Source organism: Xenopus laevis, chromosome 7L (genome assembly GCF_017654675.1).
Source record: "Xenopus laevis strain J_2021 chromosome 7L, Xenopus_laevis_v10.1, whole genome shotgun sequence".
In the NCBI taxonomy this organism is placed as follows: domain Eukaryota; kingdom Metazoa; phylum Chordata; class Amphibia; order Anura; family Pipidae; genus Xenopus; species Xenopus laevis.
This window is the reverse complement of record NC_054383.1, coordinates 134724516-134742576: the sequence shown is the minus strand read 5'-3', so window position 1 is coordinate 134742576 and position 18061 is coordinate 134724516. Positions and strand designations below refer to the sequence as shown.

General features: G+C 31.7%; 1 protein-coding gene across 13 annotated transcripts in view; it reads left to right on the top strand.

Moving 5' to 3' along the window:
- The window catches only part of LOC108696888, a 369929-nt gene that overhangs the window by 94042 nt on the left and 257826 nt on the right, over positions 1-18061 (top strand). For all 13 annotated transcript variants that reach the window (XM_041569828.1, XM_041569827.1, XM_041569829.1 and 10 more), the window contains 22 exons: positions 63-92; positions 567-617; positions 1082-1105; positions 1284-1334; positions 3648-3677; positions 4011-4055; positions 4322-4351; positions 4914-4967; positions 5649-5672; positions 5910-5960; positions 6426-6455; positions 6631-6684; positions 7239-7268; positions 8583-8636; positions 9699-9722; positions 10045-10098; positions 11195-11224; positions 12723-12776; positions 13325-13354; positions 14976-15029; positions 16428-16451; positions 16865-16915. In XM_041569828.1, coding sequence (XP_041425762.1) covers positions 63-92; positions 567-617; positions 1082-1105; positions 1284-1334; positions 3648-3677; positions 4011-4055; positions 4322-4351; positions 4914-4967; positions 5649-5672; positions 5910-5960; positions 6426-6455; positions 6631-6684; positions 7239-7268; positions 8583-8636; positions 9699-9722; positions 10045-10098; positions 11195-11224; positions 12723-12776; positions 13325-13354; positions 14976-15029; positions 16428-16451; positions 16865-16915 — 879 coding nt within the window. The remainder of the gene's footprint in view (positions 1-62; positions 93-566; positions 618-1081; positions 1106-1283; positions 1335-3647; positions 3678-4010; positions 4056-4321; positions 4352-4913; positions 4968-5648; positions 5673-5909; positions 5961-6425; positions 6456-6630; positions 6685-7238; positions 7269-8582; positions 8637-9698; positions 9723-10044; positions 10099-11194; positions 11225-12722; positions 12777-13324; positions 13355-14975; positions 15030-16427; positions 16452-16864; positions 16916-18061) is intronic.

The following is an 18061-nucleotide window of genomic DNA, read 5'->3' as shown; positions in this document are numbered from 1 at the left end:
TGTAGTAGAATTTGTAGTAGAATTTAACATCACAAATAAAATTTACTTTTTCTATTACACAGGACCTGTAGCTCCACTGCCTGGAACAGATGGTAAGTTAAAACAGAATATATGCAATACATTGCTTGAAACAACTTGCTTCAGTTATGTTGTTGAATGTCCTTGAATATTAAGTTGTGCTTTCATTTTTAAAAATATTTTCCACTATCAAAGGGGAGGTCCATGTTTAATGTAACTTTTAGTATTCTGTAGATACTGATGTTATAAGGACAGTTGCAGGTGGTCCTGTTTTTTAACTACTGTATTTGCCTTTTTTTCTGTCTCTTTTCTACCTAAAATTAAAAACGATATTTTTAAGTTTAATTTATTTATCAAAGGACCATTTAAAGGACTCAGTGGTTGGTACAGTTATTAGTAACCAGATAACAGTTTAAATTCTAATCTAGAGAAATTAATTATTATAAAAAACATAAATAGACACCAAATGCAAATTGTCTTAGAATGCTATTCTTTAATCATATTTAGAAGAGGATGAAAAAAATCGCTTGTTTTTCTTGTGTTTTAAGATTGGATCATAGAAACAGGAGAATCTACTGCACCAGTGCCATATGAAGAGAGTAAGTACATTTTCAGCACATAGTTTAAGCACCTTATAACTTGTGAAACATACTGTAAATTGCAAATGAGGAAAATGAAGAAAATTACCATATGGAAATAATTTTAATTGTGAGTAGTTTTATTTTTCCCAATGCTTGAATTAAGTTTGGAGGCTGTTTGATCAATGGCATATAATAAACTGATGCTATTCTTTATCTTTTGTGAGGGTTGCTGTTTTTTTAAAGCATAGATGAGCTGCATTGATACAGCACTAGATTTGTTCTGAAATCATTTATATTGATTTCTTGAAATCCTTTGCATAAAGCTATTTATGTTCCCAATCTATCCCAAACCCATTATATTCTTTGGCATTTTATTACATTCAAAAATGCATATGTTTTATTAACATTTTCTTGAATGGTAAGACAAGTAAAATTGTTTGATTATAAATTGTGAAGTATATTTTATGTCTCTTATTTTGTAGAACCTGACATGCCAGTTTCTGCAGGTAACAGGAAAATGCAAACATACCTTTCCCTCTAAAATGTTTATTATTTTTACAAAAAATGTAGAAAACTATTATATTACAGTATTTGTGAATGCTATTATAACTTATAACATTTTAATAATAGCAGTAATTGTATTCTGTGTCTTAAAATGTGCATCTGTTTTTTTATCCATGATAGATTGGATCATAGAATTGGGAAGTTCAGGTCAACCAACTAAATTTAAAGGAAGTAAGTATACCACAAACTGCAGACTAATAATGAATCATTTTATTATTGTATATTCCCTGCAGCACCAACAATTGACAATTGCAACAGTGTGCTGTGAATGTATTCAAATTTCTTAATTAAAAAAATTATGCCACTTTTAAGTTAATCTTTAAAATGCACAACATATGAATAACAATTGCAAGGTAAAAAGCTGCATAATGAATATTATTGCATTTAGGAATGGACATTTTTTATTTTATTTTTGGGAATTCTTATCCCTTTTACACCTTTGATTAAATAGATGCCGCCCCCCAACCCTGCAAATTTAGAACTTAATCTTTGGGATACTGTGGGGGTTATTTACTAAGCTCTGAATACTGGAAATTCCCAGAAATCCGAGAAATTTGTAATTTTTTTTAAAAAAATCTGACTTTTAAAAAAATCACACATTTTTTGGAATTTATTAAACCACGAGGGCTAAAAAGCCCGAATACAAAAACACCTCATCTCAAACCTGTCAAGGTTGCATAAAAGTCAATGGGCACAGTCCCATTGATTTTTGGTTGTGTCGGGGTTTGGGGCAATTTCACAATGTTTTTGGAGCTTTTGGGTGAAAACTCTGAAAAAGATTTTCGGGGAAAATTCACTAAAAAACCGTGAAAATCGGAACTTTTCCCACAAAGCAAATTTTTGGGAAAATGTAATAATAAATAAGCGTTAAAAACCCGAGCGGGTTAGATCGGAGTTTGTAGCAGCCGATATTGAGATAAATTTGGATCTTGATAAATAACCCCCCGTGTCTGCAGTTCAACTTATACTGCACTTTTATAACAACATAGTAATGTTGTTGCAGGAGAGTTTCATATTTCAGATGTTAGTACTTAGGAGGCTCTAGTCTAAAAGAAATAAAATAAATCTAATATTTTAACTGGTTGGGGATAAGGCAAAACCTTGCAATTAGCGTTTGCTTCTTAACCAGGGTCATATAAAGTGCTTTAGACTTAATTTAGACAACTTCTCGGGGTATTTATTGAAATTCAAATGAATATATGTTGACCCAACACCCATCCATGAATTTAACTCATTTATCAAGAAATCAGCTTTAAAAAGTCGGTGTGGGAAAAATCTTGACAAAATCGTGTAGCAAATTAGGTATGGGCGAATTTAACCTGTTTCTCTACAAACTTACCTCTGTTGAAAATTTGCCAAAATGTATTAAAGTGACTCCAAATAGGTTCTTGGAGGTCCCCCATAGGCTAAAACAACAATTCAGCAGGTTTTAGATGGCAAATGGTCAAAGTCAAATTTTTAAAGAGACAGTACATGATTAATTTTGATATTCAAATTTTTTTCAAATTGAATTTGGACTATTCCCTAGTCGAAGTACACAGAAAATAGTTAAAAGTTCGAATTTTTTTCATTTCCCCCCCAAAAAACCTAGATTTTTCAAAGTCCACCAATTGACTCCAAATAGGTTCTAGGAGATCCCCCATAGGCTAAAACAGCAATTCGGCAGGTTTTAGATGGCAAATGGTGAAAGTTAAATTTTTAAAGAGACAGTACATGATAAATTTCGATATTCAATTTTTTTTCAAATTTGAATCGAATTTGGACTATTCCCTAGTCGAAGTACACAAAAAATAGCTCGAAGTTTGAATTTTTTTCATTCAAAAATTTACCTCGACCTTTGATAAATCTGCCCCTTAGTGTATAATTGAAATATATTTAATTCTCAAAACTTTTAGAGGTTAAAAAAGTAAAGATTTTCGAGATATATGATACCCCAATGCTGCAAAAAGCCTGAATCCTAAAATCTCAGACCTGTCGAGGTCATGCATAAGTCAATGGGAGAGGCACCTATCTCAAATTTTCGTGGGTTTAGCGCAACAATCTGACCTTTTTGGGGTATTGTGGTCAAACACTAGAAAAAAAATCGAGCAATTTGGGAAAAAAGCTCAAAAAATTTGTACGATTTGGGTTTTTACTGTATCAAGTTTTTTTCATGATTTGATTAAATTAAGTTTTTATTAATTAAATAAGCTAATATTGGGCATGGGAGTTTAGTCAAGCTTATTTTATTGCTATTATTAAATAAATTAATATTTTAGTAAATAACCCCCTTAATATAGTAGACATTTAAATGATTATCTTGAGAAATAAAATGTATACATAGGTATACATAGGAATATAGGTAACATTACATTATAAAGTCTTACTTTATAGTACAAAATAGTCCAAGGCTACTATGGTCTATAAAGGTGACATTTCAATAAACTTTTAAAAAAATTATTAGTCTAAAACATGCTCTTCTCTCTCTTTTTTCATTATTCCTAGAACCTGTGGCTCCTGTTCCTAATAAGAAAGGTACATTGATAATTTTACTATTCATTTGACAGTACCAGTAGTAGTTAGAAGAAAACTGCTGCCTAAAAGCACATATATAATATAGTACATTCATTAAGCAATTACTTAATTCCTGAATTTTTTATTGTATACTTAAATTGTAGTAATTCATTTTAGTACTAGAACAGCTGCTAATATATAATGATATAAAACAAAAAGTACTCATTTTAAAGATGACTATTTTAAAAACATTATTTTACTATAAATTATTATCACATTCATAGTACATTGCACATTACATATGTGAAATTATATCATATTATTATGTGAAATATAATTCTGTTTATTTTTTAGGAATATGGATTATAAGTGTGTCAGGAAACATTCTGTATGAGGGAAGTAAGTACATCAAATTTGAAAAACTGGTTAAAATAGTTTGCAGACTGTCTAAAAGAAATTGTACAATAGATAATGTAATTACAATTGTATTCTTTAATTGAGATTAAACAAGCAGGCAAATGGGGATAAACAAAAATTGTATTAATTTACAAGTTTTGCCCACATTGCAATACATCTTCACATACAAATTATGATAAATATGTTTCCTCTTTTATAAAAGTTACATTATTAAAATGCCAGTTGCTGATTTCTTGTCTCCTTTGTAGAGCCAATAGCTCCATTACCAGGTTTAGAAGGTAAAATTAACATTTACTTAATTTTTTGAAAAATGCAAATGTATTATAGTGTAATGTGTTGGTGTGAAGGTGCTATTTCACACAATTTCATCTGCTAAAATTAGGAATGTACCAAAATCATTTGTTTAGAGTTAGGATTTGGATGAAAAAAAATTCACTTTGTTTATCGTTAGGATTTAGATGAAGCCAACTCTTCTTAAAACTCTTGGGATTTTACTTGACTGAATGCATCCCATACCTAATAATAACATAAATTGAACCCATTTTACCACTGAATAAAAGGGATTATATTACCAGTTTACATCTGAACCATATTTTCAGAGATTAGTACATTGGGGATGATCATCTAATAGATGAATTTTTTTTGAAATTCAAATATCCAATATATATATATATATATATATATATATATATATATATATATATATATATATATATATATATATATATATATATATATATATATATTATGAAGTGTCAATCATATTTTGGACCTAAAATAAAAACAAAACTATACATATATTATTTTTTATATCTACTATATTTTTAATGTTGTAATTAGGAGACTGGCTGGTAGAAACAGAAGAATCAACTACACCAGTGCCATATGATGAGCGTGAGTAGATATGTAGACAATTAAGATATCCTACATGTATATGGTGTCTATGTACTACTTGTGTTGTGATGTAATAAGAACAGGTCAACACTTTTTTTTAGCTAATATATATATTATTTCAAAATACCTTTGTTTCAAGTGCTATTAGATCCGTGAGACAAACTTAATTCTCATAGATTGTATGGTAATACATCTTGGTCATCATAGCTATGACCAAGTATGTCAATACATGTGTTTTGTGAGTTGTATTAAGAAATAAAATATTTAAGTAAAGGATAAAGTTTTAATAGCATTATGTAAAATTGGATTATGAAGGTTATGTACAGTTTAATAATAGTGATGGGCGAATTTATTCGCCAGGCGCGAATTTGCAGTGAATTTGCGCGTTTCGCCGCCATCGAATAAATTTGCGAAACGCCCGCGAAAATTCGCCGGCGTCAAAAACTTTTTTCGAAAAAACGGACGCCGGCGGCAAAAACGAGACGCCGGCGGCAAAAACGAGACGCCGGCGCCGTTTCGCGAATTTTTCGCCGTTTCGCAAAATTCACGAATTTTTCGGTGAAGCGAAACGGCGTAAATTCGCCCATCACTATTTAATAAATAAAAAGCTAAATTATTAGTTTAAATTGTCAAATGTTAGATACATTTCAAAAATCTATTTTTTGCCTTTATTTTTTCTAGAACCTGGAGTTCCAGTGTCTACAGGTAAATAAAGAACTCAACATCTGTGAGTAAAAGTTTAGAGAAGAAAAGACAGGATAATATTCCATTTGTTGAACATTCATGTAGCACAAATTAATCACATAAATTATTGTACATTCTTATTTAATAATATAAAAAACTAATATACTTCTAAGCAATGTTAATAACCTTTATTAATCATAGAGAAACTGACATATTTATTATCTAACACTGTGACAGAAAAATTATATTTGCTTTCAGATTGGATTATAGAAATAGGAAGTCCTGGCAAGCCAACTATATTTAAAGCAAGTGAGTATCCAAAATATACCTAAAGTCATATTTAAAATCACAAAATAAATTGAATGTTCTAATCTAAAAAAACAAGATTGAATAAAACTGTGAAAAAATCTTGAATGCAAATCTGAATCAAAATTTATATTCTTCTCATCATTTTAATGGGTCTACAATCTCACAAAAATATGTAAAAAACTTTGAATTGATAAATTCAATTACATTTTGCCAACTCCCACTGGCGTCTACATGAATTTACAAGCTTTCAGATGCTGAAGTTTTGCACTTAATAAATATTAGACATTAGTTTTTAAAGCCCTAACTTGAATTATGAGTTTTAGAGCAAATATTTGCCCCATAAATTGAAAACCAACATACAATAGTGGTTGTTTTGACTATAACATTTATTCCCCTTTCCCATAACATTCAAGGATTTTGAATTATATATTAAAAGATGATTCTGTCTTTGCTTACATTTTGTAGGACCTCTTGTACCACTTCCTGGAAGAAAAGGTAAATTACAAATTTGGTCGATCCCCCATGAAAAAAAGATTATATTATTTAAAGCTAAATATTATTTGTTAGCGTTACATGCATGGTATTTCATGACTCAAAGAATATGCTGTATTTGCCATTATTGTAATGGTTTATCAATCTGCACAAATTAAAATGCATGTTGTTTTTTTAGGAATATGGATTGTAGAAGTGAAATTACCCACAGAAACACTGCAGTTTGAAGGAAGTAAGTACATAAAAGCAGTTATTAAACTTTTTGCTACATAAAATACTACATGATTAAAATAGTCTTAAGCAGTTTAGTAGAACTAAAACACAGAAAAACATAGAGGCTGGTTTATTAAAGGTCACTTTCACCAGTGAAACAAATTTGAGGTCTGTAAATATTCCAGTATTAATAATTTTATTGCTGAGTGTGAAAAGATATTAACAGATATAATTTATCTTAATTAAGTTGCAAGGATTTCCGATACACTTGAGTTGAAATAAATTTCCGTCAGTGTAAAAAGCTTCCAATTTTTCACATCAGTGAATTTGGATGGTTTTGGCTTATAAGATATAATTGCTTTCAACGGCTCATAATTTGGGAACACTTCCCAGAGAGGAAACCAATGAGAAAAGTAATGAGTTACGGGGCTGATGTATTAATGCAAAAATATGTGTTTTCTTATATATCAAATTATTTTCCCACATAGGAAAGATCTGTGGATATTTTGAACATTAATATCCTACAGAAAAGTCAGTGTTATAAATATGTATCCTTAATTGTTTTTATTTTAGAACCTAAAGCTCCAATACCAGGAACAGATGGTGAGTTGAATTTAAATATTTCACTCTCAAACATAAGAAATGATCTGTAAACAAACCAGTTTACTAAACTAAATTGTATTACTTCCGTTACCTATTATTTTATTATCCCTTAAGGTTTTGTTAGCATTTTTTAATGAACATATTAAGAGATGCATGCATTTTTAGTTTTTTTTTTTTTTTTTACAAACTCTGCTTGTAATTTTAGTTTATCCTAAGCAGTAATTTGAGGTCATTTACAAATGTCCCAGATGCACTTGCAGCACTATTGGTCCAGCAGTAAGGGCAGGGCTTTGCACCAGGCACTGCAGGCTTTCCCTATCTTGCATGTCATTTGATGCATCAGTTAGGTTTTTAAATGGGAGTCTCCCTAATGTCTCTCTGAGCACAATGTCTCAGACAGCAATGCATTCATCAGGAAAGTGCAGGCCCTTCCAAGGTGGGGGCAGGGTGTACAATGTGAATTTTACTGTGGTGAGATCTAATTTCACACTTTGATAAATCTGCCCCTAGTGTCTCTGAAGTCAACTGCTCACATATAACCCCATTCCAAGAATGCAGAAAAGAGGTCTGATGCAAAATAGAAGTCTGATGGCATGATGTGATGCCACTGGGGTTTTACTAGTGAAATGAGCTCTAAATGGTACTTTACTTAGCAAGTAAAATTTCCAAAGTTTTCTTATAAAGTAGAGATATCATTGAGGCCATTTTTCTGTAAAGTACCATAGGGGTAAGTTATGTTTGTTTTGGCAGGGTGCAAAGTGCAAAGGTTTGTGAATGAATTGTGGACCAATGCTGTAGCACGTTATGCACATTCTTATATTTTTATTTTGCTCAATAGGAAAGTGCATACTGTCAAATTATTTTGAAATTCAACATTTTGTTCTAGATGTTCACACCACACTACTACTTATGTAGAGAGTCATGTGGAAGTTCATAACAGTGTGATATTAAAGCTCATCACAGAGAATCTGTCCTGTTTTGCTTTGCCAAAAATTTTGCGAAACTGCAAAAAATTCTTGAAATGGTGAAAAATTCTCAATATGGGAGTCAATGGAAGTTTTTTATTTTGGCAACTTTTTTGTCCAAATACATTCAAGTCAATGGATGTTTTTTCTTATGGCAACGTTTTTGTCCAGATGTATTAAAGTCAATGGGCATTTTTTCTTATGGTGACTTTTTTGTCTCGATTACTTTTTTGTTGTGGCATATTTTTGCCACAGTTTCGCCATGAATCCATGGCTAACAAAAAAAATTGCTCACCAAGTTGCTCTGCCACTGGCATATAAAACCATTTTGTATTCATATCCATTTTAGGAGACTGGATGGTGGAAACAGACAAGCCAACCATGCCCATACCCTATAAACAGAGTAAGTAGATAAGTAATAGATATGTCCCTCTGATTATGTACAGAAGAAACCTGAGACAATATTGATCATGGCTAAATAATTAAATACATTTTCATTTGAACAGGGATTATATTCAGTTTATTTAAGTAGACAATACATTTTCAAAGTCTAATATGTATAACAATTTGAGGTTATACCAACACAGTTTCAGTATGCTCTTAAAATCTTTATAAATTATAACTGCATCACATCAGTAGTCTAAATGCAATTGCAGTTTTTGGCTTTTATTTACTTTTGAGATTTATCTCAGATGAGGACTACATTACAGCACTCCCATAGCAAAATAGATCATTTTCATTTGATCTTTCCTACATAGTGCATGGTATAGAATTGTTGAAATTTTAAACCAGTCTCTTTATTTTTTTGGATATCATGGTGTTTCCTCAAAAAACTTCTAGAATATTCTACAACCGTAGGTGATTGATTTTGTTTTTCTGAACCTTACAGGCTCATTTATTAAACTTTGGATTTATCTGGTCAAGGTTTTTAATGGGAAAACTAGAATTTTTGGTGGAAAAAAACCTCAAATTTTTAGAGATTAATTATACACCAAAGCTGCTAAAAATCCAAATAAAAAAATATGCCATCTCAAACCTGTCAAGGTCATGTAGAAGTCAATGGCAGATGTCCCTGAAGTTATTTCTTGACATTGTTATCTGCTAGATAATGCAATAAAGTTGGGGTTTTTCATCCCATAATCTGATAAAGTTGAATTTTAGCATTTTTAGACATTTTGATTGAGCCAAGCTTTCGGAATTTTATTCGTATGATTCGAACTGACACTTTGTCTCAGCGTATTATTTTGCTACAACTTTTTCAAGAAGATTTATTGATAAATTTGTTAAATTAATGGACGGGAGTTTGGTCAATTTTGTTTTAATAAAAAATTATATTAATTCATGTTTTAGTAAATAACCCCCTTAATTTGTGCTTCTCCCAAACAAATAAAAAAAATGTTCAGTTTTTGAATGCTAATTAAGTCTGGTCATTGATGTTCTGCCGATGTCTTTATTATTTTTATAGAACCTGGAGAGTCACTTCCTAAAGGTAATTAATGACCATTGGTCCTTTACATCTTCAAACCTTACAATCAAAATCACTTTTAAACCAAATGGATTGGGATCAGACAATATGAACATTTTCTGCACATAGAAAGAGACAGTTCATCCAAAAATACTGACATATGATCAAAAAAGGCCATACTGTGATCAAATTTATGATGCTGATGAAACTGCTATCAAACAGACTGGCACCCAAAATTTAAAGAAAATTAATTTTTAAAAACTATTTACTTGGCCAAGAATGATTGATAATATTCTCTTATATGAATCAAGAAAAGATTATAAAAAGCATTTGCTTCTTTGTTTAGGAGATTGGATCATAGAACTAGGACGGCCAGACCATCCAGGAAAATTCAAAGGAAGTGAGTACATAAAATATGAGATACATACTTATGACTGCATCATCTATAAGCTCCAGTTTCTAAAATGTAATGTTGGTTAACAACAGCTTAATTGTGAATTCTTGTAGCGCACAAATGTGTCAGGGCACATACAAGAATTTATGAAACCACTTCTAACTAGGTTACTTTTTGCCTTTGTCGTTTTCTGCCTCTGCATCCAGTGCTGGCAGCTGGATTAGCAAATGTCTCTGCTGATTCTTATACATGAGTATGGTCAATTGGGCCTGCCACTCAAAGACTATAAATGTTAATGTCCTAAAGATATTGTAGGGCTACAACATGAGCAACATCTCTCTTAAGGCAGATATGTAATTTTTATATTTTCTACACCGTCATCAATCTTGGAAAATATCCTTTAGCATGGTTCTTTGCACCATCATGGAGTCTTTAAAATAAGATATTTATTGTGATATTAGAGGCAGTTATAAGGTTAGATAGGATGGTAAGGTCTCAGGTTATCCATCTCCAACTCAAAACTGGCTGCATTAGAGCTTTGGGAAACACTCAGCTTCAGGCTATTCCAGGGAAACAGGGAAAATTCTGAAACTGAAAGTGAGATCACATTCTACTTCCTTGATGGATGATCAAAATCAAAACAAATCAGCACTCCACTGAGTACCCCTTCCATCCACCCAGATGAGGCCTGATAAGCTTTAAGATAAGTAGCAGTTCATTATGCAGAGAGCTTCTCAGTGGACTGCTGATTTGTTTCAAATACGCTGGGTAGAACAAGAAGAAGAATTTTCCTTTTGTATCAATTAATTGTATCGATTTTGTTTAGTGTAAGAAAGTACAAATTCTTAATTAAACCAATGTATGCTCAATACAATTCCTATGAGAAATAACAGATAAATAAAAATAGTTATATTTGTTTAAAAAGTTGAGTGACTGTATAATTGTTTATATTTTAAATGTAAAAATATAGAAATTATTTTTGTAAGCAAAAGCTTTCATATGAATAATATATAACATCATTAATTTAGAACTGATTTAATCACAATGTTGTCTGTCTGAATATTAACAGTAACATTATTATTCAATGTCACTTTTTTCCCAGTACCTATTGGTCCAATTCCAGGAACAAAAGGTAACTTTCTAAATCTGTAATACTTTAAAAAAGCTCATGTTATTTGGGGGAAAAAAGTATTTCCGTGAATTAGCAAGACCAGAAAAGTAAAAGATTCAAATATTTTAAATATATTATGTGGTTACCCTGCACAGATTTTAATCGTTGGGGGTCGTTTTATCAAAATGTAAGAATAGAGCTCACCACTGAAAAACTCACCAACTTTCTATTAATTTCTATGGGATTTTTAGAATAGTGATACAGGTATTGGACTTGTTATCCAGAATGCTCGGGACCTGGGGTTTTCCGGATAACGGATCTTTCCGTAATTTGGGTCTTCATGCCTTAAGTCTACTAGAAATTCATTTAAACAAATAAACCCAATAGGCTGGTTTTACTTCTAATAAGGATTAATTATATCTTATTTGGGATCAAGTACAAGGTACTGTTTTATTATTATACATAAAAAGGAAATCATTTTAAAAAATTTAGATTATTTGGATAAAATGGAGTCTATGGGAGACAGCCATTCCATAATTCAGAGCTTTCTGTATATCGGGTTTCCGGATAAGGGATCCAATACCTGTACTATTAAAGATACATAATGAAGTGATGAGGAGTGAAGGGCTCTAACGTAAATTAGTGGTTGATTGAGAGAGAAGGATATGGATCTTAGCAATACTGCTTTTGTATTAGTATGATTTGGTAGCAGTTTAACAGGTTATATATAGAGATATAAGGTCAAACTTGTTGGACTTTTTTAACCTAACTTACTATGTTGAGAATAAAAGAAATAGGGCCTTATTTATCTGACTTTTTTAATGAAAAAAAGTTCAACCAAACTAGAATCCACAGTTGGACCTTATTTATTATTAAAAAAATCAAGATTTTTCAGATCAGGGACAAACGAGAAAAAATTCAAATCGCATCATTTTTCTGAGTTTTTTCCCAAATTACTCCTGAAAAGTCTCAATTTTTCAGATTTTTGTCTGAAAAGCCCAAAATAGTCCAAATAGGATAGGGACTTCTCCCATTCACTTATATACAACCTAGGCAGATTTTCAGATTCAGACTCTTTCCATCCTCTGGGTTTAATAAATCTCGAAAAATGTGAGTTTTTTCCCACTAGAAATTTGGATTTTATAGTTAAAAAAAACAACAAATTTTTTGAGTTTTTTGCATTCAGACTTTAATAAATAACTCCCATATTGTTTACCAACCAGCCAGCTTAATGAATCAGTATATTAATGAACATTCCTTCAGTAGTGATTGTGGCAGGTTTGGGTGGAAAGAGCACTTCCTCCTAACAGGATCCAAGATGGGGAGCTCCTGGATCATTACTTTTATAAAGAGGCTGAACCTTTAGACTGTTGCAGTAAGTTCAGTATACAAAATATGGCATTTCTAGTCATATTCAATCTTAGGGTTTAGTTAAAAAAGCTAAATTATTCTGTGATCACATTTCTGCATGCAACAACATATTTCTCAAATGACTTAATGATGCATTTGTTGTTTTTAGGACTGTGGCTCATAAAAGTGCTATTAGAAACTGGACCAGAGTATTATCAAGGAAGTGAGTATAAATAAATACCTCCACAATGTTACACAATGAAAGAAACTGCCCCTAATTTTGCTCATAGTCTGTACAAAGAGATCCCATAAAACTATGGCAGCAGAGGTATTCACCTGCACTAAGCACAATTCAGCAGGAACAGTCCCCTCAGTTTGCTCATAGTCTGTACAGAGAGATCCAATAAAACTATGGCAGTATAGGTATTCCCCTATACTAAGCACAATTCAGCAGGGACAGCCCCTAAGTTTGCTCATAGTCTGTACAAAGAGACCCCATACAACTATGGCAGCATAGGTTATGTACTAAGCACAATTCAGCAGGAACAGCCCCTAAGTTTGCTCATAGTCTGTACAGAGAGATCCCATAAAACTATGGCAGCATAGATATTACCCTGTACTAAGCACAATTCAGCATGAGCAGTCCCTATGTTTGCACATAGTCTGTACAGAGAGATCACATAAAACTATGACAGCATAGGTATTACACATGCAGATATGATATGTCAATTTAAAAGTTAAATAATACATTTTCTTGTTCTTCTTTTGCAGGACCTGTAGGTCCAATGCCAGGAACAGATGGTAAAATAATATTTCCTAGGTTTTCCTAAAACAAAAAGACAATAAGTACTATAATAACTACGGGGAAATGTATAAACATTCTAACTTTTTACTGAAATTCAATGTTTTTTTACTCTAAAGATGGCAAATGCCCATTTCTAAAATTCCAAAGATTTTAAAGGGATATTGTCATGGAAAAAAAAAATTCACATTACTTGGGGCAGCTGGGAAATTGACAAAATGTCTAGCCCCATGTCAGATTTCAAAATTTAATATAAAAAAAATCTGCTTGCTCTTTTGAGAAATGGATTTCAGTGCAGAATTCTGCTAGAGCAGCACTATTAACTGATTAATTTTGAAAAAAAAAAAATTTCCCATGACAATATCCCTTTAAGATTTATTAATCAAACAAACCTTGAAACTCATATAAAAATCTGCCGTCTAAAAATTGGTGAGTTTATATAAGCTTAAAATTAAAATAAAAATGGTAGAATGTGATTCCACTGCATTCAAGCTGCTCTTTCACATTACACAATCAAGTTTTGAAATTCAAGTTTTTCAATAAATAATTAAGCAATCAAGATTTTTGCATTTTCAAGATTTTTTCAAATTAGATTTTTTTTTATAAATTGGCCCCCAGATGAAAACTATTTAAACATGTTAGTTGCATTTGCTGTAATTAATAAGCATAGGCAGAACATGCCATAATCATAGCATCTGTTACTACTCATTAACAACAAGAAAAAGAACTGTCACAGTTGCAAATAGATTTTTAAGTTATTATTAAGTCATTGTAAATTATTTTGTATTAGTTTGAAAATTTGCCCACAACATAGCATTGTGTTAAAAAAAAAATTCTGCCGTTGAGGAAACTGGTAATGAATGCTGTAAAATTTAAACTGCCTATAATTCCCAATTCCAATTTCCTTAACTCTGTTCCAATATTTTTGATAATGACCTGAAAGATGAAAATTAATGATGAAAATGAATAACTGGTTTTCTCTTTGTGTAAGTGGGAAAGTTCCTAGTAAAGGCCTGGCTTGTTTGGGAGGAAGGGTATATGTAAAATTCTAAGGAGGTTATTTACTAAACTCCAAATGTCAAAAACTCGAAAAATTTGTGTTTTTTTCATAAAATTTGAAATTTTTTGTGAAAAAAAAATCTAATTTTTTTTGGAATTTATTATATCCCGAGAATGGAAAAAGTCTGAATCTGAAAATCCACCATCTCAGACCTATATATAAGTCAATGGGAGAAGCCAAAAAGATTTTTGATCTGTGCTGCATTTCGTGCAATAATCCAACATTTTCGGGGTTTTCAGGTGAAAATTCAGAAAAATTTGTGAAATTCTGAGTTTTTGGGCGGAAATTCAGAAAAATTTGTGAAATTCGTATTTTTCACGATTTTTTCTGATGTTTTCATGTAAACAAAATTTTTGGAAAAGTGCATTTATAAATAAGCCGACAAAACCTGTGTGGATTTGGTCACAGTTTTTTCAGAAAATATTGAGATAAATTCGGACTTTGATATATAAACCCTAAAGAAAACAGCTACCCCTGGTCAAAAATAAATATGGCAATGCATCTTGAAAACTACACATATTAACTATAAAGTAAAAAATATAATATATGTTTTTTTCTAGATCAATGGATAATAGAAACAGAGGAGCCATCTGCCCCAGTACCATTTGAAGAGAGTAAGTATATTATGATAAGTAAAAAGGGACCTTTAGAGTATGAAAACAATAAAATAGCTATACATGGGGGGTTATTTACTAATCTCCGAATACCCGAAATTCCCCAAAATCCGTAAAATTCTTGATTTTTTGTGTTATAATAGGCTTTTAAAAAAATCTTGAATTTTTCAGAATTTATTAAACCCTGAGGGCTAAAAAGCCGAATACAAAAACATAGCATCTCAAACTTGTCGAGGTTGCATAAAAGTCAATGTGAACAGTCCCATTGATTTTTGGTTGTGTCAGGGATTTGGGCAATTTCACAATGTTTTTTGAGCTTTCGGGTTAAAACTGCGAAATATTCTGAGTTTTTAGGGAAAATTCACGAATGTTTTTTTGAAAATCAGGGTTTTTCCCGCAAAGCAAATTTTTGGGAAAATGTAATAATAAGCGTTGTTTGCCCTCATTGGTTAATATGTCACCTTCGAAGGACTGGACACAATGGACTTAGGTCTTACAATTATGCATATTAGGGTTGAGACCTTTGCTTGCTCATAGTCTGGGCAAGGGGCGGGCTATCATAAAACAGAATGGTGACTCCACTGGGCAGACTAGGTGCTGTCATAGGGTAGGGCTGCCCTCATGCATATTTATGAAAGATTAAAATTAGAGCCTGCTACAGTTTGCCAGAACAAAATTACATGATAGTAACATATTGGAGCATAATATGCCTTTGAAAATTGCATATCATATATTGCATATGTATAGAGAGTGATGGAAAAATTTAACAGCTGATACCCAACAAGAACCTGCTGCTTGTCAACCCAAGCCCAACTGCACTCAAAATTCCCCACCATTTCTTATCCTGAACTTGAGCCAACTAGCTAAGATGATGTCAAAAATAGGCATAGTTGGCTTGGTCACATTAGTGAAGGGGTTGGTTTAAGTTTATCACCAAAACAGAGGAACTCAAAGCAGTCAAACACATTCTGATAAAATGACACATGAATCTGCTTTCCTACAGTAGGGGGTCGAATTTCAAAGTAATGGGAGTTTTTTTGAATCAACCAACCAAAATTTATTTAAAAATCTACTTTTTTTTTCTTTTGACATTTGAGTACTTTACTGTGGCAATTTATTGTTGGTGAATTGTAGATGTTTTCTTGCCTGCATTTTTGAGGGTGGAAAAACACCCTGAGGTCCATTGTGTGGAAATACCTTCAATCACACCGATCTCAGTTTGCGGACAGTTATGATTCCTAAAAACTCCAGTAAAACCATATAAATAATGATCTATAAATGACACCTGTGGCTTTAACTACACTCAATATGGTCCATATTTTTTATGCTGATTTCTTTTTCTATATCTGTTGAATATTCTTTTTAAATTTAATAAATCGTCTCCTATTTTTTTGATAGCACCAGGAGTGGAAATTCCCAAAGGTAATTCATAGATTAATGCAACTTTTTTTTAAATGTTACATAGATTTTTTTATATTTAATTATTAAAGGGACAGTAACACCACAAAATTAAAGTTTTTTCAAAGGAATGACAAAATAATTTACCGTTAACCTGCACTGGCAACACTGGTGACTTTGATTCAGAAACACAACTGTAGTTTATATAACAAGCTGCTGTGTAGTCACTGGAGCAGCCATTCAAGCACAGGATACACAGTAGATAACAGATACATTCTAAAAAAATCAGAAACATCGTTTGTATTCTACAAAATAATATAGTGATATATACTACTATTGTCAAATGATTTATTAACCTACAATTTAACAACATTGAAGTAGTAGTCCTTGAAGTTCTGAACCAGCAAAATTCGCATAATTTTCAATTTGAATTTTAGATTGGATAATACAATTGGGAGGCCCAGGTCGACCAACTACATTTAAAGGGAGTAAGTATATTGCATATTAAATATTTAATAAATAGTAAACAGAGAATGTTAAAGAAGATATTTGTGATTTAAGTTTTTTTTTAATTCAAAAATACATATAGCAATAGCAACACCTTTATTGCTACCTTTATTTTCAAATTCAAGGTATATTCAATTTCAAGTTTTCAGAAAAAAATTAAGAGGAAAAATTTAAGGAACTCATACAAGGTTTCAGGGGGGGAAAACTTGTTAGTTGCGGTATTTTTCCCAGATTTCCCAGGGTTTTCTTAAATTAGAAAAAGTTCAGCAGATTTGAGCTGCCAAACTTATTTTAGAAAACCTGCTCTAAGAAGAAAAACTCAAAAACCTGAATAAAAAAAGTTATTTCCTATAGTACCTTATGTGAGTTCCTTAACTCACATGGGATTTTTATAATGACTACTTGAGTTGAAAGACTTGAGCAGTCATAAAGTTTCCCCTTTTGAAATGAGGAAAATGTTTGAAAAAGAATAGTAGAATGCATTAGTACAACTGAGTTTTTTCACAGGCTTTAACATGATAACATTTTTTAATTTAAGCGTTTGATGTTTTTTATAAATTTGTTGGAAATTGAGAAAAATGCACTCAAATTCAGTAAATTTTCAATTCAAAATTTAGTAAATTATATTTGTATAGCATTGCAACTGTAATTTCACTGAGAATCATACTGTATAAACACATCATGTAAAAATATGCTTTCTCAGTAAACACTGAAACAATAATAATTGGTCTGAATGGGGATCACATGGTAATCATATGAGCATCTATGTGAACGTTACTGTTAAAGGACAAGGAAAGGGTACTAACAAGTGAACTTGTGTTAAAAAGCCTACCCATAATTAAGCCATCCATCCTTATCATTCCCCTCTGCAATAAACTGTGTATCCATTCAATCCCTGCAGCATACGCAAAACTGCTATCTACTTGTACAGAAAGTCCCATGATTCAGCTGGATTTCACCAAAACCAAAAGTCTTGGTCATGTGTAGTTCGCTCAACTAATAGGTGGTGCATGCACATTTTTTTCTGTTTGGGAGCACATCTTGTATTTGCATGAGAAAGAGCACTTTCCCACTAAAAGTCTTGCCCTTTTTAAGTGTGCATCCAGTGGAAAGAACGTTTTTGGCAC